The 25,964-nt window shown below is 24.3% G+C and overlaps 1 protein-coding gene across 1 annotated transcript; it reads right to left on the bottom strand.

Moving 5' to 3' along the window:
• Positions 1-24,598, bottom strand: LOC122503524 (breast carcinoma-amplified sequence 3 homolog). The gene is made up of 10 exons (XM_043614096.1): positions 24,220-24,598; positions 22,021-22,171; positions 21,368-21,939; positions 20,823-21,297; positions 16,433-16,773; positions 16,137-16,348; positions 12,185-12,470; positions 9,361-9,500; positions 8,751-8,900; positions 1-2,837 (listed from the first exon to the last, which is right to left on the bottom strand). The coding sequence occupies exons 2-10, from the start codon at positions 22,141-22,143 to the stop codon at positions 598-600; spliced, it is 4,539 nt and encodes a 1,512-aa protein (XP_043470031.1). The 5' UTR covers positions 22,144-22,171; positions 24,220-24,598; the 3' UTR covers positions 1-597.
• Between the last annotated feature and the right edge of the window lie 1,366 nt (positions 24,599-25,964).

The raw sequence follows: 25,964 nt of genomic DNA on the forward strand, positions 1-25,964 counted from the left end.
ATTCTTTTTTTGATTTTGTAAAATAATAAATTTTACAGAATACTTTATATGTTTAAAATTTAAATATATTGGATTAAATGAAAAAATTTGTTTTTCTTAATAATTGCAGGAAAGGAGAGAAAATTTTTCTCAATATTCTACAGTGGCGTTAGATTTAGATTTTTACATATTTGCGTTTCGAAGGTCGCGTTCTGTTGAGCAGTGAGTGCAACAAGGATAGAAGTACTCGTCTATTCTCTCTCTCACTGTTCAACGCATGCGCAAAGGTCACCATTCAAACGCAAACATGTGAACAGAGCCTTAAATTCCTGGAAACAAAGTATGAGTTAGAAAAGGATAGTCAAGAAGGAGATAAGCCGTCCTTGTTTAACACACACTTTCGATCTGTAAAAATCAATAGCGTTAAACTTACGAAGAGCAAAAATTTACTAAAAGGGAAGGTAACCTTTTTTCTTTCTCGTTCTAATTTCTATAAATTTTTTTTTCTCTCTAAAAACCTCTTTTTTTTTTCTTTTTTTACTAGTCGACCCCTGCCAATTGCATTAAAATTATATATAAGGCAAGGCTCGCTCTTCGGACGTCCACACAACTTTCTACTCATCTACGTCTTTTTTTCTTCGATCTACCAAACTTCTTTGTTACTGTCGCCACTTCTGGATCTGTTCCACCTCCACCACCTCGATTTGCCATTTCTTTAACAGCAATATCCTCCTCAGTGTCCATTGGTATAACATTTGCATTTGGATCATCCGATGAACTTGAATTCTCCTTTAAATTCTCCGGCTCTGAATCACTTCTTTTCTCTGGATCCGAATCATTTCTTTTCTCAGGCTCCATAATATCATTCTTCTCTTTTATTAATTTCTCCTCAAATTCAATATCATTACTTTTTTCCATTTGACAATTAATTTTTTTCTCTATCACAGCTTTCATATCACCATTACTACGATCGATTGTACTTGATTTTTCTAAATTATCATCATTTTCTAAATTAATATTCTCCTTTTCTAATAATTTAATTTCTTGTGTTTCTAATTTTATATCTTTCTCTAATACATCATCTTCTAGTTTATTATTTTTAAGTGTTGTTATTTCCTTGAGGGTTTGACAAACTTCGTGTTTTGGTGAGTTGGAGACATTTTCGGTTAGTTGAAATTCTTCTTTTCGATTCTTTTTATCGTCAAGATCATCATCATCAGGTTTTGTCTGTTGAATTTCTCTTTCTTCGGATTTATTTTTCTTGAGGACTAAACTCCATGGATCTGGAGATGAAGTACCCTCTTTTTGTTTTGACGAATTCCAGGGAATTTGGGACTTTTGCAATTTTGTATCATCGGAATTTTTCTTACCCCTTTTCTTCTTCTTCGTACCACCTTCTAGTATTTTACATTCGGGAATAAATGGTTCTTTCATTTCGGCTTTATGCATTGCGTCAATGTCTATTATTTCAACTTCCGATTGACGCTTTGCTGACGATGATTTTTTTATGATGATTTTCTTCTCATCATCAATTTTTACCTCTGGCTTTTTATCGTGTATTTTCTTTTTTATCTCCTCTTTCTCTGAATCGATATCGATTATTTCGATTGCCTTCTTTATTTTCTTGTCTTCTATTATTGTTTCGGTGATTTTCGCTTGGTCCTGTTCTGATGTGGCAGTAGTTTGTGTTTCGATAATTACGATGTCTTTTGTCTTTAGTGACTGAAGGGAAGAATCGTTGGGTAGTGCGTCTAATTCAGAATGGAGAACATGCTCCAAATCATCGTCTGATGATAAAATGTTCTTTAGTAATTTCTCCTCGTCGGGAATTTCGGTTTTTTCCTTCACAACATCGAATTGATGATTTTCTTCCAATGGTTGTATTTCTTCGGCCTTTTGTGCTTCTTCTAATTCTGTAGAATGTATATGCTCGAGATCATCGTCGGAAATTGTACTCTTACTCGATTTACGCAAAACTGGGATGTTCTTTTCCAAGTTCTCTAGATCATCGTCCGATTGTTGTGAGGCCATTTCAACCATATGGTATTCCATGGACGCTAAATCATCCGCAGTATCAATTGTTGGTTTAGAATCAACTTTTTCAATTTCAATCGGTTCGAAATCCTCTTTTCTTCTCTTTGTCTCCTCTTCTAGTTTCAATTTATTTTGAGTTAGATCCTCAACGACGATACTGTCCTCACTCTCCTTGAGAAGATACTTGGGTTCACGAAGTTCTAAATTCTTTTCACTAATTTTCACCTTGTTCGTTAATTTGTTCTTTTGCGCCTTTCTGCGAGCGGATTTATTTTCCATCAGTACAACACTGTCGTCATCATAATTGACGACATATTTTGCTTTAGCAAATTTTCTCTCTTGATCGTCGCACTTTGATTTCCAGGCATTATCTCTTGCTTGAGTCATTGGACTATCGGGAATTTCACCTTGTTGAGCACATAAACTTAAACTCGTTGGAACATCGCGAAAAGAATCTTCGCGCTCGAATATTGAACTTTTGCCAAGTTCAGCAACTTCGGCGCAAAGTGTTTTCTTTTCTTTGACCTCCTTTATATTTTCATCAGGCACACTATCGATAATTGGTTCGTTCGCTGTTCTCATTTCGGCGCATATCTCCGTATGACTGCGAAGTATTTGACCCTCGGAGACGAAGTCCGTTAAGGAAGTTGGACCTTCCTCAGCGCAAACACTTCTTGGTGGTTCGGGCGTTGTTTCTTCATTGAGATCACAATCCTGGCTAAAACTAATGTCCTCTTCGTCGGCCGAAACTGTTATCACGGTGCCCAACGGGTTGACAACTTTAGCTACCGGCTGTCCCACCCTTTCAATAACCAATCGCCTCCCTAAACAGAAAAAGCCGTTGGCAGGTATCAATATTTAGCTTCGTATTTAGCTTCTTCTTTTAAGGGTTTTTCTCTAAGTTTCTAATTTTTAATTTTAAGCAACAATGGCACACAGTGGAAACAGTTTTTTTATTCATTTTAATTACTTTAATTCACTTATTCATTTTTTAATTTCAAGTTAGTGAAAATAGAAATAACTTGCAAGCTGATTCACAAAACAATTCTCCTAAATCTTCATACAAACTTTTATTGAAACGAGTGGAGCAAAAAGTGGTAATTTGGAAATTGATTGTCGTCCCGAAATCAACTGGATTTCTTCAGCAATTGCTGACTGAAGACGCTAATAGGTAGAGGACTTTCTCTCAGATTTTATGAAAACAAGAATTATTACAACGAACTACAACGAACTACAACGAACATAATCAAAACGGACCCGCATTATTAAAAGAATCCCAATATTTTCTCAGATCATCTCAAATCGTTATAATAAGTTCCTCTACCTTGGTCACTTCCTGCCTCAAAATATTTGCCACAATTATTCTACCAATTCTCGTAGTTAAAAAAAAATAAACAAAACATCTAAATTCCGTGAATCATCTTGCCGGTAATATTCTCTTTAATCTATCATTTAATTACCTTTAGACTTGTCAAAAAAAAAATTAATTTTCGAGTAAAAAAAATTTCCCCACTCCTGTGCCATATTAACCCCTTAACTGCAGCGATGACGAAGATTTGACGACCAAAATCTTCGTCATCTGCACTTAAGGGGTTAAGTTATAAAAAAATGAATATTATGAACTTAGAAATATGAAATGAGAAACAAACAAATAAATAATTTTGTAAAATATATAAAAAGTAATTCGAAAAAATTAAAATGAAGAAGATGAACGGACAAGAATGAAAAACGACGAGAACTTTAATAATATTAATTTCAATCATCACAGTTAATTATAAATTATATTGTTTGCAATACACCTTCGTTGGATTATATATAGTCAACAGTATTGTTTTTTTAAAATAAATTTTAAAAAATAACCAAAAACTATACAAAACCTTATGGTCACTTTACTAAAGTTACCTCGAATTAAAAGAAACTATTTTTTTTGGCTGTATTCCTCAATATGAATAAAGTAATTGAAATTGTATCTACTTGAAGTGGACATAGAAGATATAACCTAAAAACAGGTGCGAAAAAGTTTTTGGAAAACATAAAGCGCATGCGTGGAGAATAAGTGCTGTCATTGGCTGTTTTCGACACTCAGAGTTAACATTGGTTAGATCTAACAGAATGTTTATTAATGATTGGACCTTCGTTAACATAAGGGTTAACCTTGAGTGAGTGCAGAAAACAACCGTTATCGGACAGTAAAGAAAGAAAAATAGGGAAAATATAAAGTGACCATAAAATATTGCAAGAAATATTGAAAGATGTTTTTTTTTAATTGTTAATTAACAAAATTTTTTTTTTTTTGCATTGAATGTCAAATTCGTAAATCATTAAAAATGTTTTTTAATGTTAGCCATCATTACTCTTAAGGTTCTGTATTATTGATAACATGTATTGCTGAATTTTAAAAAAAAAATTTGTATTGCCAAAAAATAAATAATAAAAAAAGGTCAATTTTTTCGCTCTAAACAATTAAGCATATCTCAGTGAAATTTTATTTTAGATAATCGGAATAAAAGCTTCTTAATTCCTTGTATTTTCCTGCAACTTTTTTGAAAAGAAAATCATTAATCTAGTTCAAAGGGAATTAGAAATAACTGTTTTTTTCATTACAATCCAGACAATTTGTTTATTAACATTTAAAAAATTTTTTTTGTATAGATTTGAAGATTTCAAATTTCAGGAAGTCTACTATTTTCGTTCTACAAAATTCCCGGCTTTTTGACTAATTTTTCCCGATTTTTTTCTTATCAAATTTAAAATTTCTTTGATTTCGAAGTTCGAACATAAATAAATAATATACAAATGGCTTCCAAAATTTCTATTAGAGATTTTATGAATAATTAAATTCTTTTGACGAATTTCTTTAAATTTTTTGAAAATAATGTTCTTTTATATAATTTCAATTAAAAAATTTGACAAATTGTTGAATTAAAAAAAAAGAATTTTTTCAATTTTTTAAAATATTTTTGTCTGCTCATTATTATAATTGAAAATTTGATTAATTCAATTTTATTAAAATATTTTGATATACTAATTGAATTTCTGCAAAGAATTTTACTATTCATAAAAGTAACTGAATCCTTCCAAAAAATGTTATTATTTATAAAAATAATTAAATGTTTTCGTAATTTTATTAAAATTTTCGAAAATAATTCAATTGTTGAGAACAATTAAAATAATATTTATAAAGATAATTGAAATTTTGATGCGAATTTTGGAAAAATTGTGAATATAATTGAATTTCTGCGAAAAATTTTATTATTTTTGAAAATAATTGAATTGTTTTTTAGAATTTTATGGAAATTTATGAAAATAATTAAATTCTTGTAAAGAATTTTTTAAAAAAATGATATTTAACCAAATTTAGTAAAGAAAAAATTTTTTTACATTTTCTAGAAATAATTAAATTCTTTCGACGATTTTTAATAAAGTTTTTAAGAATAATTACATTTTTCGAGGAATTCGATTAAAATTGTATTAAAAATAATTGAAATTCTACAATGAGTTTTATTATTTATGAAAATAATTGAATAGATATGAGAAGAAATTTTTAAAAATAAAATTATAATTACGATGACTAACTTCCCTTAATTATTTTCAAAAAATTTAAATAAAATTCTTTAAAAGAAGTTAACTATTTTTAATAGAATTTAAAGAAATTTCTATTATTTCAAAAATTTTCAATTATTTGTTTATAAAAATTCAATTATCATGAAACAATAGAATTGAAAAATTTCAAAAATCTTATTTTTCAGAATTTTCAAAAAAAAACTTTGCAAAAATTCAATTTTATTGAAAAATTTTAAGTGTGTATTTTTTTTTAAATTGACCTATAAAAATGAATATAAAATTCAATTATTTATCAATTATTCAATTAAAATACTTTAAAAATTCGATTTATTAAAAAGTTTTTAATGAACTTCTTTAACAAATTTAATTATTTTCAGTTGATAATGGAATGTAAGAAATTTCAATTATCTGAAAAATTTTCAATTATTTGTTTATAAAAATTCAATTATCTTGAAACAATAGAATTGAAAAATTTTAAAAATCTTATTTTTCGGAATTTTCAAAAAAAAAAAACTTTGCGAAAATTCAATTTTATTAAAAAATTATAATTGTGTATCTTTTTTTTAAATTAACTAATAAAAATTAATATAAAATTCAATTATTTATCAATTATTTAATTAAAATACTTTAAAAATTCGATTTGTTAAAAAGTTTTTAATAAAATTCTTTAAAGAAAGTTAATTATTTTTAAAAGAATGTAAAGAAATTTCAATTATTTCAAAAATTTTCAATTATTTCTTTATAAAAATTCAATTATCTTGAAACAATAGAATTGAAAAATTTCAATTATTCAATTGAAATACTTTAAAAATTCGATTTGTTAAAAAGTTTTTAATGAAATTCTTTAACAAATTTAATTATTTTCATTTGATAATAGAATGTAAAGAAATTTCAATTATTTGTTTATAAAAATTCAATTATCTTGAAACAGTAGAATTGAAAAATTTCAAAAACCTATTTTTTCAGAATTTTCAAGAAAAACTTTGGGAAAATTCAATTTTATTAAAAAGTTACAATTGTATTTGTTTTTTTTTAAATTACCTAACTAATAAAAATTAATATAAAATTCAATTATTTATCAATTATTCAATTAAAATACGTTTGAAAAATTCGATTTTTTAAAAAGTATTCAATGAAATTCTTTAACAAAATTTAATTATTTTATTTATTTTCAGTTTGAATTTCACAAAATTTCTATTAATTCGATAATTTTTTAAAAAATTTATTTACTAACTACATTTGAATCAGTGACTGATTTTTTACTATCAAATTAATTATTTTTAACTAATTCAACTTTAGAGAACAGTATAAATATCTATAAAAAATTGAGATAAAATAAAAATCGTAAAATGTATCCATTGATTATTAATTATTAAAAGAAGAAGTGAAAGTTAAAGTAAGAATAAGGAATTTAAAGGAATATAAGATTTTAAGGCACATGACGATATTTGCGAATAGTCCAAAAATGGATGTTAGAGAGTCTGGGGTTTTGTAAAAGTAATATTGTCCGGGGTTACTCAACTCTTCCCAACTAATTAATAATAATTTTTTTTTTTTTTTTTTATTAAAATAATAAAAAAAAATTAAGATGAATTTTTGAAAAATCGTCATTTCTATTGAAAGGCACACCATGAATTAAAAAAAAAATGATTTTCGTTGTTGTTTTTTGTTGTTTCTCCTGAATGTATCACTAATAAGCTAGAGAAAAAATGATTATAATTTTATCTTATGAAACTTGTTTTAATAAATGGAAAAAATGTGTTTTTGCATACACACACATACTTTTTGGCACGGTTCAGTTATCCGGGTGGGGGGTTGGAAAAAAAGAAGAAATAATTAGAATGAAAGACAAGTTATTATTATTATTATTATTTTTTTTTCAAAAGAGAGTAAATTCTATAAATTATGTCTTTCTTGATTGAACGGAAAGAATAATATATACAATGTACATCGTTTTCAAGATCAAAAATAAGGAGGGTTGTGATACCTGCCTCTGGCCAATTCTGTATTCATATCACGCAAACTTATAACGCTATTCATCCGTCACCACGTGCATGAAAATAGTGTCAAATGTGCTTGCAAATTTCAATTGCAATATACAAATGAATGCGCACATAATTTATCAAGCACACTCTATTTATATTCGCTTCTTTTTTTTCTCTCTTTTGGAGACTAGGAACTAAAAATTTTGTATAAAAGTAAAAAAAATTTCTTCTAATAAAATCAATGTTTGATTTTTTTTTTTTAAATTTACATGTGAAAAATGAATGCGTGAAGCATTCAGAAAAAATCATAATTTATAAAATTAGAAATACTCGAGGAAAAAAATAGAGTTAGTTTGCTGTTGGCAAAAATAAAATCACACTTAAACAAAACTGGTCATAATCAGATTATTTTCAAGTGCATGCATTGATAGAAAAAGACATCGAAAATATTATTCTTTTATTTCATCATTTTCACTCTATTTTTTAAAAAAACAAATGAATTCTGTTATTTAAAGAAACAATACTTTTTTTGAAGGCCTTTTTTTTCAAATACTTTCAAAATCTATAGACAAACAATTCTTAACCTTTAAGAGGGCCGGGGTGGCCACTATAGTGCCCAGCATTTATTTTAACGAATCTTTTTATCGAATTGACTTCTTATTTATAAATTTTTTTTACTAAAAAAACTATTAAAAATTATGCAAATTTACCGACCCTCTAAATGTTAAATTTATGTTAAAAATAAAAATTTAAAGTTAAAAAAATGATATCTTATTATTACACAATGGAGCATACAAAGGAATTTAACACATACAGAAGCATTTTTTTCTGGCATGAATTCAAAATATAGAGACTCATATTCTTTATGTTGTGTAACTATAAATTACTAATATGTATTCATTCTAAATTCTTGCCTTGTTAAAAAAAATTATGTTAATTTTAAAACTTAAATTTCTATCAATTGTAATTAATTATAATTTTATTATGTAAAAATGTGCTAAAAATTTTTTTTGATTATTAAAAAATAGAACTCTAGGTATTAGTTGAAGAATACTGAGATATAAAATAATAAGCCTTCTGTATTTAAAAGTATTTACTTAGAAATTAAAATCAAAATGAAATAGAGTTTTTAGAGTACTGTTCGAGAGTAATTTTTTGTAAATAGGATAAAAATTTGATTTTTCTTACCCGGTCCTCGATGTGGAGCTGCCGATGTTTCCAACATTGCTTCAGCGAGATCCTCTCGAAGTTGATTTTCACCACTGACAATTCCAATGTTTTCATTTTCCAATGAATCTCCATAGGCTTCCATAAATCTCGGGGACTGCTCGTAACTACCTTCATTGCGTAACAATTACAATTAATTAATTATTTAGAAATTTAATTACTTAAGAATTTAATTACTTAAGAAATTAATTAATTAAGACTTTAATTACTTAAGAAATTAATTAATTAAGAATTTAATTACTTAAGAAATTAATTACTTAAGAAATTAATTAATTAAGAAATTAATTAATTAAGAATTTAATTACTTAAGAAATTAATTACTTAAGACTTTAATTACTTAAGTAATTAATTAATTAAGAATTTAATTACTCAAGAAGTTAATTACTTAAGCCTTTAATCTTTAAGAAATTAATTAATTAAGAATTTAATTACTTAAGAAATTAATTAATTACTTCCAAATAGAAAGTAGGATTACTTCTTAATTTTTGCATTTTCAAGGACTAGAAATATTCTTTATAAAAGACAGAAATTAAATTAAATTTTTTTTTATTAATTACTAATTGTGACTTACTTCCGGATCCATCGATGACAACAGGCATCAAAGGCCTACTGGCTGCGTGAGGCATATTAACAGGATTCGACCTCGCTGGACGAGATCCACTCGATACAGAGATTTCTACCGTCTCAGCTTCAACTAAATTAACGGCAACCCTAAACAAAGAAAAAAAAAGAAACACGAAATTGTAACATTTTAATTAGGAATTTTTAACATTTTTTTCAAATTCTCTTTAAAAATGTAAATTATTTTTATAAATAATAAAATTCTTCTGCAAAATTCAATTACTTTTAAACATTTTTGAAAAAATCTGATAAGAATTTTAATTCTCTTCATAAATAATAAAATTCATTCTAGAAATTAAATTATTTTCAAAAGTAATAAAATTCTTCGAAAAAATTCAATTATTTTCAAAAATTGTCTTAAATTTCTCATCAAAATTTCAATTTACTATTAAATTTTTTTTTAAAAATCTGTTCATAATTTCAATTATCTTTGTAAATAATAAAATTCTTCTTTAAAATTCAAGTATTTGCAAAAAATTTCATAAAATTCTTATCAAAATTTCAATTATCTTTATAAATCATAAAATTCATCCTGGAAATTAATTTATTTTCAAAAGTTCTAATAAAATTCTCAGCAAAATTCAATTATCTTCAAAAACAAGAAAATTCTTCGCAGAAATTCAATTATTTTCAAAAATTTTTTTTAAAATTCTCCTCAAAATTTCAATTATCTTTATAAATATCAATATTCTTCTGAAAAATTCAATTTAGTTTTAAATTTTTTTTTAAATCTGTTCATAATTTCAATTATTTGCAAAAAATTTTATAAAATTCTTGTAAAAATTTCAATTATCTTTTTAAATAATAAAATTACTTCTCTGAAATTCAATTATTTTCAAAAGATCTGATAAAATTCTCTGCAAAATTCAATTATCCTCAAAAATAAGAAAATTCTTCGCAGAAATTCAATTATTTTCAAAAATTTTCATAAAATTCTTGTCAAAATTTCAATTATCTTTATAAATAATAAAATTCATTTCAATTATTTTAAAAAGTTCTGATAAAATTCTCTGAAAAATTCAATTATCTTCAAAAGTAAGAAAATTCTTCGCATAAATTCAATTATTTTCAAAAAAATTTTTTTAAATTCTCCTCAAAATTTCAATTATCTTTATAAATATCAATATTCTTCTGAAAAATTCAATTATCTTCAAAAATAAGAAAATTCTTCGCAGAAGTTCAATTACTTTCAAAAAAATTTTTTTAAATTCTCCTCAAAATTTCAATTATCTTTATAAATAATAAAATTCTTCTCCGAAATTCAATTATTTTCAAAAGTAATAAAATTTTTTGCAGAAATTCAATTATATTCAAAAATTTTTTTCAATTTCTCGTCAAAATTTTATAAATAATAAAATTCATCATGGAAATTAATTTATTTTCAAAAGTTCTAATGAAACTCTCTGCAAAATTCAATTATCTTCAAAAATAAAAAAATTCTTCGCACAAATTCAATTATTTTCAAAAATTTTTTTTAAATTCTCGTATAAATTTCAATTGTCTTTATAAATATCAATATTCTTCTGGAAAATTCAATTTACTTTCAAAAAAGTTTTTAAAGAAACTTCAAAATTTTAATTATATTTATAAATAATAAAATTCTTCTCTGAAATTCAATTATTTGCAAAAAATTTTAATAAAATTGTACGCAAGCATTTAATTATTTTCATAAATAATGAAAATTTCACAGGAATTTAATTACTTACTAATTTTTCATAAATTTCTTCTCAATAATTCAATTATTTTCATAAAAAATAATTAAAAAATATTTTTTTTTTATAAAGTCTTATAATATAAAATAATCATTTTATCACTCGGTTATCTTTAATTATTATAAAATATGAAGACATCGATTGCTCCGAGTCGAAGACTCGGAGTAATTGATGTCTTCATGTTTTATAACAATTTTTTATAAGTTGTTTAATTTCAGAAATGTTTGAATTTGCATGTTTTAAAAATCTTAATTCCTATGGAAAAATAATTATAATTAAATATTTATTTAAAATAGAAGTTTAATTCGTACCAGAAATTTAATTAAAATAATATTCAAAATATTTAAATATAGAGTTTTATCCAAATTTTTGAAAATAATTCAATTTTTTCAAGAAGCGTGAAATTAGTGTTTTTTTATTTTAATTTTTTGTTTTATAGTTCGAATTGTTATGTCAAAAGTTTGAAAGTTAATTTGTAAATAATAAAATAAGTGAAGTGAGAAAATTTAACCCAAATTTCAAAAACTCAATAAAAAGGTACAGTTGCAATTATTAAAAATAATTATTTACTCTACTGAGTTATTTATTTTTGTATTTAAATAATTGAATTTTCGTAGTTGAATTCTGATAAGAATAATTGATCTTAAAAAGAATTTTAGTTAAAACTTTAGAAAATAATTAGAAATCTTAAAAATTGGATTCTTTAGAAATAATTAAATGTCAAAAAGTCTTTAAATTGAAATTTTTGAAATTCTAATTCAATTGCTGTAAAAGTATAATAAAAATAATATAAAAAATTATTAATTTGTTAGCTTCCTTGAAAATTGAAAGTTCTGAATAATATTATTCAAAAATTCTAAGAAAAAAATTGAATTTTGAAAGATTTGCACTTTAAATTTTCATAAAAAATTTTTCAAACGGTTTTGCATTGAAAGTATTTTGATATTTTAAGCAAATAAAGAACAATAAGTCTGAATTTAAATATTTATTTTAAATAAATAATTTAATTTCATTTAAAAGCCTCGCTCTTACTCGGAACGTAAAAAAAAGTGATAAACATACCCACTGGGTGCGTTGTAGGTTTTAAAAACAAATTGTGGCCCCATCCAAAGTCTTCTGTGGGGTCCAGCGTGTGTTACAATTTCGACCTGGCTAAGCCATCGATCCTCATCCGATTCAAGATGCTGTAGATTTTTCGGTAATATAGAAACTCCTAAAAGTGGACTAGAGGGAAGCAAAGGGGGGACAATCTCCAACGAACCCGGAGAACGCAATAAAGGCCATTGACCTTTTGCTTCCACTTCTAATTCAATGGAAGTATCATCACATACTTTTTCCTTTGGTACACCTGTAATGATAGTTGCAAAGAAATTCATTCAATTTGCCTTTATATTTCAATTTTATAATTTATATTTAAGGCAGCGCTCGAACCAGTAAAAATATTTGAAAATACAGACTTTACGGACGAATTTAACTAAAATTCTTCTTTAAATCAATTTTTATTATAGAAAATAATATCTACTAGAATTCAATTATTTAAATACAAAAATAAACAAATTTATTGAATAATAATTGAATGTTTCTTAAAATTCATTTCCAATAAAGAATTTTATCAACAAAATTTTTAAATAATTAAATTCTTTCGACGAATTTCTATGAAATTTTAAAGAATAATTACATTTTTCAAGAAAAAAATATTTAAAAAAAATTATTTTTATTAACCCCTTAACTGTTTGAGGAAAATACAACATGATTGTCCCAAACTGCCCAGCGGAATCTGATACTTTTTCAAATAGTATAATATATTTAAATTATAATTAATTATTCAATTATTTTCTAAAATATCATTAATGACCCTTATAATTTCTTATAATATTGATATAAAGAAAAATGTCTATCAATTTATATACAAATTATATTTATTTTAGTGATAGTGAACACGACCCACGGGTGGGTCGGAAACAGTTATGGCCATACTTTTTCACGACCCACCCGTGGGTCGGAAACAGGCAACGGGTTAAAAATAAAAAAAAAATGTTAAATATTTAAAAATTAAAAATATTTGAAATTCTACTATGATAATAATTGAATTCCTAAATGAAATTTTATTATTTATGAAAATAATTGAATATTTTCGTAGAATTGTAACAAACAATTTTTTCAATAATTAAATATTTCCATAAATTTTACGAAAATAATAAATATGTGACGCTCCACGAGAAAAGGGTCCTTATTTACTCTTGTCATAAGGTCCCTTTTCTCGTGGAGCGTCACATATATTGAAAATTATTAAAGTGCAAAAAACTTTAGGAAAATAATTGAAATTTTCCAAAGAAGAATTTTATTTTAATTTTTGAAAATAAATGAATTTAAAACAAACAATTTTACTATTTGTAAAGATAATTAAATTCTTGAATTCGTTAAAATTTTTAAAAAATAATTGAATTTTCTAAAAGAATTTTATTAATTTTCAAAAGAATTGAATTCTTACGAAGAATTTTGATATTTATCAAAATAATTGAATTTTGATATTTATCAAAATAATTGAATTTTGAAAAAGAATTTGTAACAAAATTAAATTTTTTTTGTGTTTTTAACTAAAATTCTTCTATATATATAAATGCATTATTTTTAATAATTTTTTTAAAAATTCTGAAATTCATTTTTAAATCAATTTTTATTAAGAAATTTTACGAGAATTCAATTATTTGAATACGAAAAAAAACAATTTATTGAATAATTGCATGTTTCTTCAAATTGAATTCTAAAAAAGAATTTTATTAATAAATTTTTAAATAATTTAATTTTGTTACGAATTTTAATAAATTTCAATTCGATTCAAATTGTGTTAAAAATTATTAACACAATAATAATTTTATATATTATTTTAATATTTTATTATATTTATGAAAATAATTGAATTGCTAAGAAGAATTTTATTATTTACGAAAATAATTGAATCTCTGTAAAAATTTTATTATTTTTGAAAATAATTGAAATTTTCCCAAGAATTTTATTAAAATTTTTGAAAATAATTGAATTTTGGAAAATAATTTTTATTATTTTTATAAAGATAATTGAAATTTATACGAGAATTTTTAAAAATTTTAATCATAATTGATTTCCTTAGAAAAATTGTATTATTTAGGAAAATAATTGAATCCCTGTAAAAATTTTATTATTTATGAAAATAATTGAATTGTTGCGAAGAAATTTGTAAAAAAAACTTGTAAATAAATTGAATTCCTGTGAAATTTGTATTATTTTATGAAAATAATTAAAGGTTTGCTTAGAATTTTATTAAAATTTTGTTAAAATAATTGAATTCTTTTGGAAAATTTTATTAAAATCGTAGATATTAAAAATCATTGAAAAGAGGAAAATCTTTGAAAATAATTGAAATTTTTCCAAAAATTTTGAAAATAATTGAATTTCTGCATTTATTTGTAATTTCTCTAAAATTCTCCAAAATTATTTTCATTATTATGATTATTCATTTTTAGAATTTTCAACTAAAATTCTTCTTTATGTCAATTTTTTAAAAATAATTTTCGAAAAAGTTTTTTGAGAATTTTCAAGTCCATTTGTTTACAATATTCAATTTTACGAAATTTCGATTATTCTGACATTCTTCAATGAAATATATATTAGAAAGTAAAAACTTCAAATAATTAAAAAAACTTCCATTAAACTTTTTAAGAAAAATTAATTCTACAGAATTCTTAAATAAAAATATGAAAAGTTCTAATTTTCAAAGATTTTAATTTGAAATTAATTTTTAAATCAATATTAATTATTAAAAAATTCTACGAGAATTCAATTATTTAGCTACAAAAATAAATATTTTATTAAAAAATTTAATGTTTTTTAAAATTGAATTTTCATATAGAATTTTATCAACAAATTTTTAAATACATAATTGAATTCTTTCGACGAATTTTAATAAAATTTTTAAGAATAATTTCATTTTTCGAGGATGAAAATTGTATTAAAAATTATTGATAATCATTTGTAATTGCTTCAAAATTCAATTTGTTTTAGTTGTTTCAACTAAAATTCTTCTATAAATTAATTATTCTTAATAATCAATTAAATATATCATAAAAAATTTAACTAATTTCAGAAGAATTTTAATTCAAAATTTTTTTTTAAATCTAAGTTGGAAATTCTGAAAAAATTTCGGTTTTTGAAAAATAGTTATTAAAATTTTCTAAAGATATATATTCTTGAATTCCGGAAAGTAGTTTTTAAAAAATTGAAACAACGAAATTTTGTAAAATTTTATAAAAATAAATTTTATATTTTAAAGAATTTTATTTTTTCATCTTTAAAAGTTATCTGTAATAAATATAATTATATTTTTGAAAATACATTATTTTACGAAATAACAAAAATTTTCATAGAAATTAATTTTAAAAAATTCCAGTTTAAATTTTAGAAAATAATTGAATATTTAAAGCGTTATAACATGAATTTTAAGAATTAATTAAATTTTAAAGTATTTTTGCATTCAATTCTTTGAAAATTTAAGAGAAACAAAAGTATAAAAATATTTTTAAAATTATTAATTACATTATTTTTCTTGAGAAATTCTTAAAGTTTTGAATATAATTTTATTCAAAAGTTCTAAGAAAAAAAAATAATAATTGAATTTTGGAAGAATTACATTTGCAATTTTTAGAAATAATTAAATTTCACAAGGTTTTTTCATTGGAATTATTTGAAATTTTAATTACTGTATGGCAAAATAAATAATAAATAATTATTTTAAATTTTTACAAAAAAGTATTGAAGTTTAGAATAATTTAATTTAGAAATTCCGAAAATATATTAAAGAATTTAACTAATTTCGGAAGAATTTTAGTTTTTTCTTTAAATCTGAATTTTTTAATATTTTGAATTAAATTTATTTAAAATTGAAATGTGCCAAAATTTCCAATCAAAATTCCCTGACTTTTCCAGGTTTTTTTCAAGGTTTATAAAATTCTGTGGATTTTGCAAGTTTATATTTTACCTGCAGCTGCCTTAGGTTCGAGGTCATATTGAATCATATTTCCATGGCAAGCCATTATAAACAGTGAATCGACAGCCTTTTTCGTAACTTTATTTGATGAATCCCGTTGTGCGTAAATCCAAGCACGAGGTGGTGCAAAGCAGGCGCAAATTTTTAATGGTAGTGTCACACTTTCATCTGAATGAATTCTTTGTTTTGGCTGCGGTCTTCCGCTATAAAATGGGAAATAATAGTTTTACTCAACATCTTACTGTAATAATTATTATTTCATTTTTATTTTCAATTAATCCACTTACCTTGGTTGCGATTGGCTATTGACGTGATTTAGTGTCGACGGTTGTCGAATTTGTGCCAATGGATGTAAAATTGTTGGATGTGGATAAGGTGGTAGACGGGGATTTGTGTAAGGATATACGGAAAGAGGCAATTCGGCGAATGAGACTGGAGAATGGGATCTAGTGCTGTCGTCAGTTAGACCGGCACTACGATGGAATCTCGATAGTCTATTAACCACGTGGGGTGTTGAGTGAGTTCGAACTCCGACAGGACCGCCATAGGGCGCCACGGGAAAAACGTGTGTTGTGCCACGAACTGTTGAAATTGCCGCCCAACGGGTATCACTCGAAAATGTCATATCCTAAAAAAATTATCGCACTTGATTATTTACAGGGTTGCCACAAAAAATTTAACTTTTTTTCCCCCTGATTTTTAGATAAAATTTTTTCCTTTTTTCCCCTGACCCTATAAAGAATATTCTGATTCACTCCAAAAATTATTAGATACTCAAAAAAAAAATGTTCTATTACGTTTATTTAGGAACTTTTTTAATTGGAAAATTATTCGAAAGCATTAATAACTTCATGTTTAAATAAATACAATTTACAAATTATTATTTTACCATTGGTATTAAGATGTTCAAAAAAAATTTTTAATTCAAACCTTTTCAAATTGAACAACTCATATATTATTCGACTCGGAATGATCCATTTCATTATGTTTTATAATAATTTTTGGAAAAAATTCTTTAGAAATTTTAAAAAAATTTAAAAATTAAAATAAAATTTTCTGTTTACAATTCAATTTTATGCAAAATTTTGATCATTTGAAAATTCTTCAGTTAAATTCAATTAAACTTTCACAAAAAAGAAATTAATTCTACAGGATTGTTAGTTAAAAGTAAGAAAAATTCAAATCTTCAAAGATTTGGATTTGAAACCTTTTCAAAATTTAATTATTTTCAAAAATAATAAAAAATTTACAAAAGTTCAATTATTTAAAAAACAATTTTTTATTTTATTAAAAAAAACAATTTTTTAAGAATATTGTTATTAAATTGTTCTCGGGAATTTAATTATTTTCGAAAAAAATGCAACTTTTCGCAGAAATTCAATTATTTTCAAAAATTCTAATAAAATTCTATACAACAATTGAATTATTTTCAATAAAATCTAAACTAAATTGATGGAAAAAAAGTTAGAAAAATTCAATTTTTCAAATACATAATAAAATTCTTCGCTGAATTTAATTAGAAATATTAAAAAAATTTTGAATTAAAATTCTTCTGAAATTAGTTAAATTTTTTATTATATTTTATTTTATTTATTTTATTATATCTTTGAAAAATAGAACTTTTCATACTTTTAATTAAGAATTCTGTAAAATTAATTTTTCTCAAAAAGTTTAATGGAATTTTTTTTAATTATTTAAAGTTTTTACTTTCTAATATATATTTAATTAAAAAAATGTCAGAATAATCGAAATTTCGTAAAATTGAATATTGTAAACAAATGGTGTTGAAAATTCTCAAAGAGCTTTTTCGAAAATTATTTTTAAAAAATTTACTTAAAGAAGAATTTTTAGTTGAAAATTCTAGAAATGAATATCATAATGATGAAAATAAGTTTGGAGAATTTTAGAGAAATTACAAATAAATGCAGAAATTAAATTATTTTCAAAAATTTTTTTTTAAATTCTCGTATAAATTTAAATTGTCTTATTAGAAATACTAAAAATTATTTTCCAAAATTCAATTATTTTCCAAAATTTAATAAAATTCTTGGCAAAATTTCAATTATTTAAAAAAAATTTCCTCTTTTCAATGATTTTCAATATCTTCTATTTTATTAAAAATTTTCCAAAAGAATTCAATTATTTAAACAAAAATTTAATAAAAATTTCACAAGAATTCAATTACTTACCATTTTTTTAATAAATTTCTTCGCAAAAATTCAATTATTTTCATAAATAATTAAATTTTTACAGAGATTCAATTATTTTCGTAAATAATAAAATTCTTCTTAGCAATTCAATTATTTTCACAAAAATAATAAAGCTCATTGTTGAATTTCAATTTTTTTTAACACAATTTGAATCGGATTTAAATTTATTAAAATTCGTCAAAAGAATTAAATTATTTAAAACTTTATTAATAAAATTCTTTATGAGAATTCAATTTTAAGAAACTTGCAATTATTCAATACATTGTTTTTTTTGTATTCAAATAATTGAATTCTCGTAAAATTTCTTAATAAAAATTGATTTAAAAATGAATTACAGAACTTTTTCAAAAATTATTATAAAAATTTCTTTGAGAATTTTCAAATCCATCTGTTCACAATTCACTTTTACAAAATTACAATTATTCGGAAATTCTTCAATTAAATATATTTTAGAAAATAAAAACTTCAAATAATTTTAAAAAAAAATTCAATTAAACTTTTTCAAAAGAAAAAATTAATTCTACAGGATTGTTAGGTAAAAGTAAGAAAAATTCATATTTTCAAAGATTTTGATTTGAAACCTTTTCAAAATTCAATTTTCAAAAATAATAAAATTTTTACAGAAGTTCCAATTATTTAAAAAACAATTTTTATTTAATTTAAAAAAAAATTTAAAAGAGTATTGTTATTAAATTGTTCTCGGGAATTTCATTATTTTTGAAAATTTAAATGGAACTCTTCGCAGAAATTCAATTATTTTCAAAAATTTTTTAAAAATTCTTCAACAGAATTGAATTATTTTCAATAAAATTTAAACTAAATTCGTAAAAAAAATTTTCAAAAATTCAATTATTCAAATACATAATAAAATTCAACGCTGGAATTAAATTATTTTCATAAATTTTATTAAAATTCTTCAAAAAAATTCAATTTTAATAATTTACTTCACAATTAAATTTTACAAGAATTTATAAATTTTTAGAAATAAAAAAATTAAATTTCAAAAGATTTTTAAATTGTTAATATTTGAAAATTTTTATTGTTGTAAAGCTGTAACAATATTCAATTTTTTCTTTAACAAAAAATTATTAATTATTTTTTTTCTTAAAAAAATGATTAATTATAGTTGTAATTTTTAGAAATTGATCAATTTCAAAAAGATTTTACACAGTAATTATTTAAAATATTGTAATTGTAACTCTTGTGGAAAAATAAATAAGTATTTAAATATTTATTTAACAAAAATGATTTAATTTGGAAATTATTATGAAAAAAATTCATCTTTTATCAAATTTTAATTAAAATGTTTCAAAGATACTTGAATTCCCGTAAATTAAAAAAAATTTTTGAAAATAATTTACTGTTTCTGCAAAGAATTTTATTAAAATTTCTAAAAATAATTGAATTTCTGTAAATAATTCTGTTGTTTATCAAGATAATAATTGAATTCTTTTGCAGAATTTACTTAAAATTTTTTGAAAACAATTGATTTTCAGAGACGAATTAAAATTTATTTATGAAAATTATTTGAATTATTGCAACGAATTTTATTATTTTATTGAATAATTGAATGTTCCTTAAAATTCAATTCTTTCATCAAGTTTTAATAAAAATTTTTTATAATTGCATTTTACGAGGAATTTATTTAAAATTATATTAAAAATATATTTGAAATTCTGCGCTGAAAATAATTCAATTCGTAAATAAAATTTTATTATTTATGAAAATAATTGAAAATTTTCGTAGAATTGTAACAAACAATTTTTTCAATAATTAAATATTTTCATAAATTTTATGAAAATAATAAATATTGAAAATTATTCAAGTGCAAAAAACTTTAGGAAAATAATAAAATTTTGCAAAGAAGAATTTTATTTCAATTTTTTTAAACTAATTGAATTTTTGGCAAACAATTATGCTATTGGTAAAGATAATTGAATTCTTTACGAGATATTCGTTAAAATTTTTAGAAATAATTCAATTTTTTCAAAAAATTTTATTATTTTTGAAAAGAATTGAATTCTTGTGATGAATATTGTTATTTATGAAAATAATTAAATTTTGCAAAGAATTTTATGAAAAGTTTTTAAAATAATTGAATTTCTGTGAAGAATTTTGATATTTCAGATAATTGTGTTAAAACTTTCGAAATAATTAATTAATATTAAAAAATTCATTCAATTGTTGGAAATAGAAATTTTTTTTAAAAGTTCTTTTGTATTAGATTTCGTAGTAGTTTTATTGTTTATGAGGCAAACAAAAAAGACACTAGAAATTCAGAATTTTCTCTTTAAATTCTAAAAATTTAATTATTTCCAGTACTTTTAACAAAAATCGTTGATTTTTCCCTGAATTCCCTGACCTGTGGCTTCCCTGTTAATTACACTAAAGCGTCAGTCGAGAACAGAGCTGTTCTCCATTGACGCTCTAGCGTACAATCATTAAAATTGTGTAAAACTATAATTACTTGAACTTTTGCCGTCGTATCGCCCCGATGCAGTACGTATAAATGATGAACAGCGGCGAGTGAAGGACCACCTGGATGGGGTTGTATCCTGAAAATATGAAAATCATGTCCTCGTTTGTCGGCCGTCATTAAGAGTGATCCAGTCAGATCGAATGTCATCGCGACGATTGCATCATTATGTGCGGTGAAGTGAGCAACAACCGTTTCTATTGATTTGTCTAAATCCTTCTCTTCCTTCGCCGCTTGAAGATCGAGTATTGTTACAACGCCCGGTTGTGTGATGTCAGTACCCGTATTGTTCACCACCATTGGCGACACTGAGTTTCCTGTTAAACTCGACGCAACTGTCTCTCCCAAACCTCGTAATCCTTTTCCCAAAGATTTTGCAGCATAGAGAACAGCCGCTGTGTAACTTTGTACACCTTCACCCTCACTACCTCCACTACTTCTTCTAGCTAATATTAATTTCTTTTCACTGCAATGATAAAGTCAATTAGACTTCAATTCTAAAAGAGAAAAACTGAAATAGAATTGTATAATTATACCTGTAGGCCAGCCATCTTGTACCTAGCGAAACCGGATTAGGATTAGGGCCAGGACTGGGATAACAAGTTGTAACAGTGAAGACGTCTTCAAGTGTTCGAGCATCGAAGACGGCGATCTTCTCAACGAAAGTGACGACCACTGATCTCTTGTTAGCAAGTATGTCACAGACTGGATTCTTGAACTTTATACTCTTGACCTGCTCGCCAGTCTTCATGGAAATGAAACTGACATTGCAGAATTGTGGTCCAGGACCAGCCGAGTCACAAATTGCGACCAATGGTCGTTTCGTTTTGAAGGGATCGTTCCGTTCATCATCGACTTTTGGATTCGATAGAACTCTTAAAGTACGAACGACACCCTGACGCCATGATAAAATTTCAGACGCTTCTCCAGAGGCCGACACCAACCAAACCTGCACACCGGTCGTGTAACCCAAAACTAACAATAAAGGCGGAGTATTTGATCCCTCAATATAGTCAGAATAAAATGAAGGATCATTTATATCAGCATATTCGAATCTCGCCCATGTTATGGACTCTTTGTTGTCCGAATTCGGCACTCCGGTGTAGGCCTAACAAAGAAAGGTGTAAAATAATATATGTACATTGAAAAATAACGTTCGGAAATAAAAATCTGGACTAATTTTACTCACTTGGGGAACAATGTCATTAATAATCCCAGCCACACTGTCTATGATGGTACGATCGCTGATTGGCTGGGGCGTAATCACCAGGGCTCCTTTGTGTCCCCCCCTTCTTGGTGAATCCGCCGACATTTTCCCTTTCTATACAAATTTCTACTTTCTGCAATAAAAAAAAAACGCTTTAAACTAATTGCACTTACGAATAATGATTTTTATAACTAATTTTATGGTTCTCTCTTTTCCGTATTTCCTGCATCCTTTCTATCCCCTCATCTAATTCATTAATCTCTTTATCCCTCTCATCACTCTCAACACTGGACTAACCACCCTTTATTTAAAATTTTGCCAAAAATTCTTAACCCTTTACAAACGCGTGCATAACTCAACGGTACGGGTCGACCATTTATAGGTTATGTTTGCAACAATTAGAGCGAAAGTAAATAAACAAAGAGGTATTTTTCGATCAAAAGAAATCTATCACAAACATAACCTACAATCTTTCAACGTTTTCTTCAGAGCAAGTCACATATAATATAAGTAGCATTTCCTTTCATCCTCTTCCATTTTCAGTATTTACATTCTCTCATTCCTTCACCCATTCTAAATCTTCATATCATCTCTTCTTTTGTTTCAATATTATGTCATCACAAACATAACCTACAATCTTTCACCGTTTTCTTCAGAGCAAGTCACATATAATATAAGTAGCATTTCCTTTCATCCTCTTCCATTTTCAGTATTTACATTCTCTCATTCCTTCACCCATTCTAAATCTTCATATCATTTCTTCTTTTGTTTCAATATTATGTTAATATTTTATAATTATTATAGTTTATTTTCTTGTTTGTATTGCACATTAATGATCCTTGTGATTGAGGGCTAAGACTTAAATAATATTACACATATTTCTCGAACTCTTTCATTAACAATTTCATTCCACTTTCATCTTCAGCCATCAACACGACTTTATCCGTATATGCTAATATTCAAGGTTTACAAAAATTCAAGGTTCATAAAAATCGATTGATTCTATCACGAGATATGAATTTTTTAATTAAGCGTTGTAAAAAAATTTAATTTGTTTATAACTCAGAGAAATTTTAATTATTCCAAAAATCCTTTGAACTGTTTAATAAACTCATAATGAAGTTTGCATTTTACGTGTTTTCAATAGAATACAGTAAATTTGAAATTTTCCTGTTGCACTTCAGAAATTTTGACTCATTAACTGGTTCACGACCATTCCATTAAATCCATTTACTAATTAAAATAAATTAAGTAAATATAATTAAATAATATAAATATGAAATAATTTAGTAAAGTAAATAAAATAATAAGTACTAATAATAACAATTGTAATAAAAATTTAAAAAAAATTATTACACTGCAAAATTGTAATGTTGTTCGTATATAAAATAAAATGTAAATAGAAATAAAATTACTAAAATAATTTATCATAATTTTTTGAAAATAATTTTTCCTAATATTTATTAAAATATAAAGAGTATAATTTTCATTTAAAATTTAGAGAAAAGATAATAATGTAATAATTTTAAAAACCTAAAATTATCTTTTAATGTACAGTTATTTTTATAAACAAAATATTTCAGCTCGATTTAAAATTACACACAATTACTAAAAAAAAAACTACATATATACATAAATGTCTACTTATGAAATGTCCTTTGTTTACAAAACACAATATAATCTACTTCAATAAATGTCAATTTAAAGAAAAAAATGTTTGCAATTAATTTTCAATTTTTATTCTCGTCAGAAAAAATTACGCATATAACAAATCGATTAAATGATACAAAACACAAAACTGTTAATTAGTGTCGCAACCTTTTCATATGATTAAAATACTCTAGATATAAGAAATAAATATCTATACTTCATTTTGTTTCGTATATCACAATAAAAAAAAAATTCATCACATTCATTTGTTTTCAATTGTCAACAAAAATTGTAAAAATAAAATGAAACAAAAAACAATTACCTATATAGAAAATAAAGAAAAGTATTTAATTGTTGCATAAAAAAGCGTAGGCGATACGGAGGCAAAAAATAGAACCTTCCGAGTAACAAAGAAAACATGAAAGTTGTTTCTTTAGAAAGAAAAAAAAAGAAAACAAGTTGTTTCCTTTCAAATATCAAATCATATATACATAGAGATATAATTGAAATAAATAAAAAAATTCTACTTACTTTAAGGAAAAATCGAGGTTTCATGATGCGAGACACATCAGGACAAACAAAGAGCGTTTACTGCGTCATTTTGTTAGACACTTGAAGCAAACTGATCACTGACAGTGCTGACAGTTAAGCGCACAGCCAAACAACAAATGATGTCATACACACACGAAACGTCAATCGTGCCCTTGCGCATAACAATTTTCCCCAAAATGTATATTATCAAATGTGAATTTATTTAATTAAAATAGAATAAGGATATTGGATATTTTAATATTTGTCATAAAAGTAATAAACTATGACGTGATGTCATATTTTAATAATTTATATTAATTATCTGGAGGGTAAAAAAAAATTTCTTTTTTTCTTAGAAAAAGAAACGAAAACAATGATCAGCTGATTTTAAAGTAACCAATGTTCTTTGTGCGCTCTAGCAACTGACAGACATACCTATACCAAATTTGGACGCGTCCATTCCAGTGTACTTTGCATTTGATTGGCTGTCTTGTAAAAATAATAGTGTATCAGAGATGGGAATGTGTGACAATCAACTAAGTGACAAGTGGATTATGGAGCATTCACACCTTTGGTAAAAATTGTCCAGAACGGAAAATCCACATTGGAGTAAGAGAGATAGATGTACAGTCTGTCTCTCTTACTCCAATATAGATTTTTCATTTTGGACAATTTTTACCGAAGGTAAACAAACAAAAAAATGGTGACAAATAAAAAGAGATTAATTAATGGCTGTTGGGTTGAATCCACAATTGTAATTAACGTTAACGATCTTAATTACTTTTCTCAACTGTTCAATGTGGGCATTCAAAATTTGGACAAAAAATGGCAAAACCATTCTTGTCTTTCTCTCTCAGAGGCATAAGTTTGTCTTACTCTACATTTTCTGTTTTTTGGAAAAAGTAAGAAAATGTAGAGTGAGACAAACTTATGCCTCTGTCATAGAAGAGAGAAAGACAAGCATGGTTTTTTCGAATAAATTCGTGTGAACGTACCCTAATGACCATGAATCCTCATTATTTTAAATCCATTGACCTAGAGAACCTAGATTCTAGTACCTAGAATTTTATTTTCAACCAAAATTATTATATGCAAAAAATTCACTTTTTGAACGATTTTAAAAATTTTTTTAAATTAAAATTCGTCTATTTCTTTGTTTTTTTTCAACAAAAAATTTCAAAATCTTGAATTTCTTACTAAATTTGTAAATTTTTGACATTTTCGAATTAAATTATTTTTGCAAAATATTAGTTTTTTTAACGATTTTGAAAATTTTTAAAAATTTAAAAAACGATTTTTTTAAATATTTTTTTTACTAAAAATTTTAAATTTTGAATTTCGATTAAGTTTGTCAAATTTCAACAGTTTCTAGAAATAAATTATATGCGAAAAATTAGTATTTGAAATATTTAAAAAAATTTTCAAAATTTAAAAATCCTGAAATATTCGTCAATTTTTTCGAATTTTTTTGGTCGAAATTTTTTTTGTAAATTTTGTTCACATTTTCAAACATAATTATTTGCAAAAAATCAGTTTTTGAACGATTTTGAAAATTTTTCAAAAATTAAAATCGTCGACTTTTCCTTTTTTTTTAAAAGAAAATTTCAAAATCAATCAACAGTCGACTAAATTCATGAATTTTTTTTTATTTTCTAACTAAAATTATACTAAAAAACCAGTTTTTTAAAACGATTTTGAAAATTTTGAAAAATTTCAAAATCGTCGATCTATTTGTTTTTTTTTTC

Source organism: Leptopilina heterotoma, unplaced genomic scaffold (genome assembly GCF_015476425.1).
Source record: "Leptopilina heterotoma isolate Lh14 unplaced genomic scaffold, ASM1547642v1 Lhet_263, whole genome shotgun sequence".
NCBI classification, from domain to species: domain Eukaryota; kingdom Metazoa; phylum Arthropoda; class Insecta; order Hymenoptera; family Figitidae; genus Leptopilina; species Leptopilina heterotoma.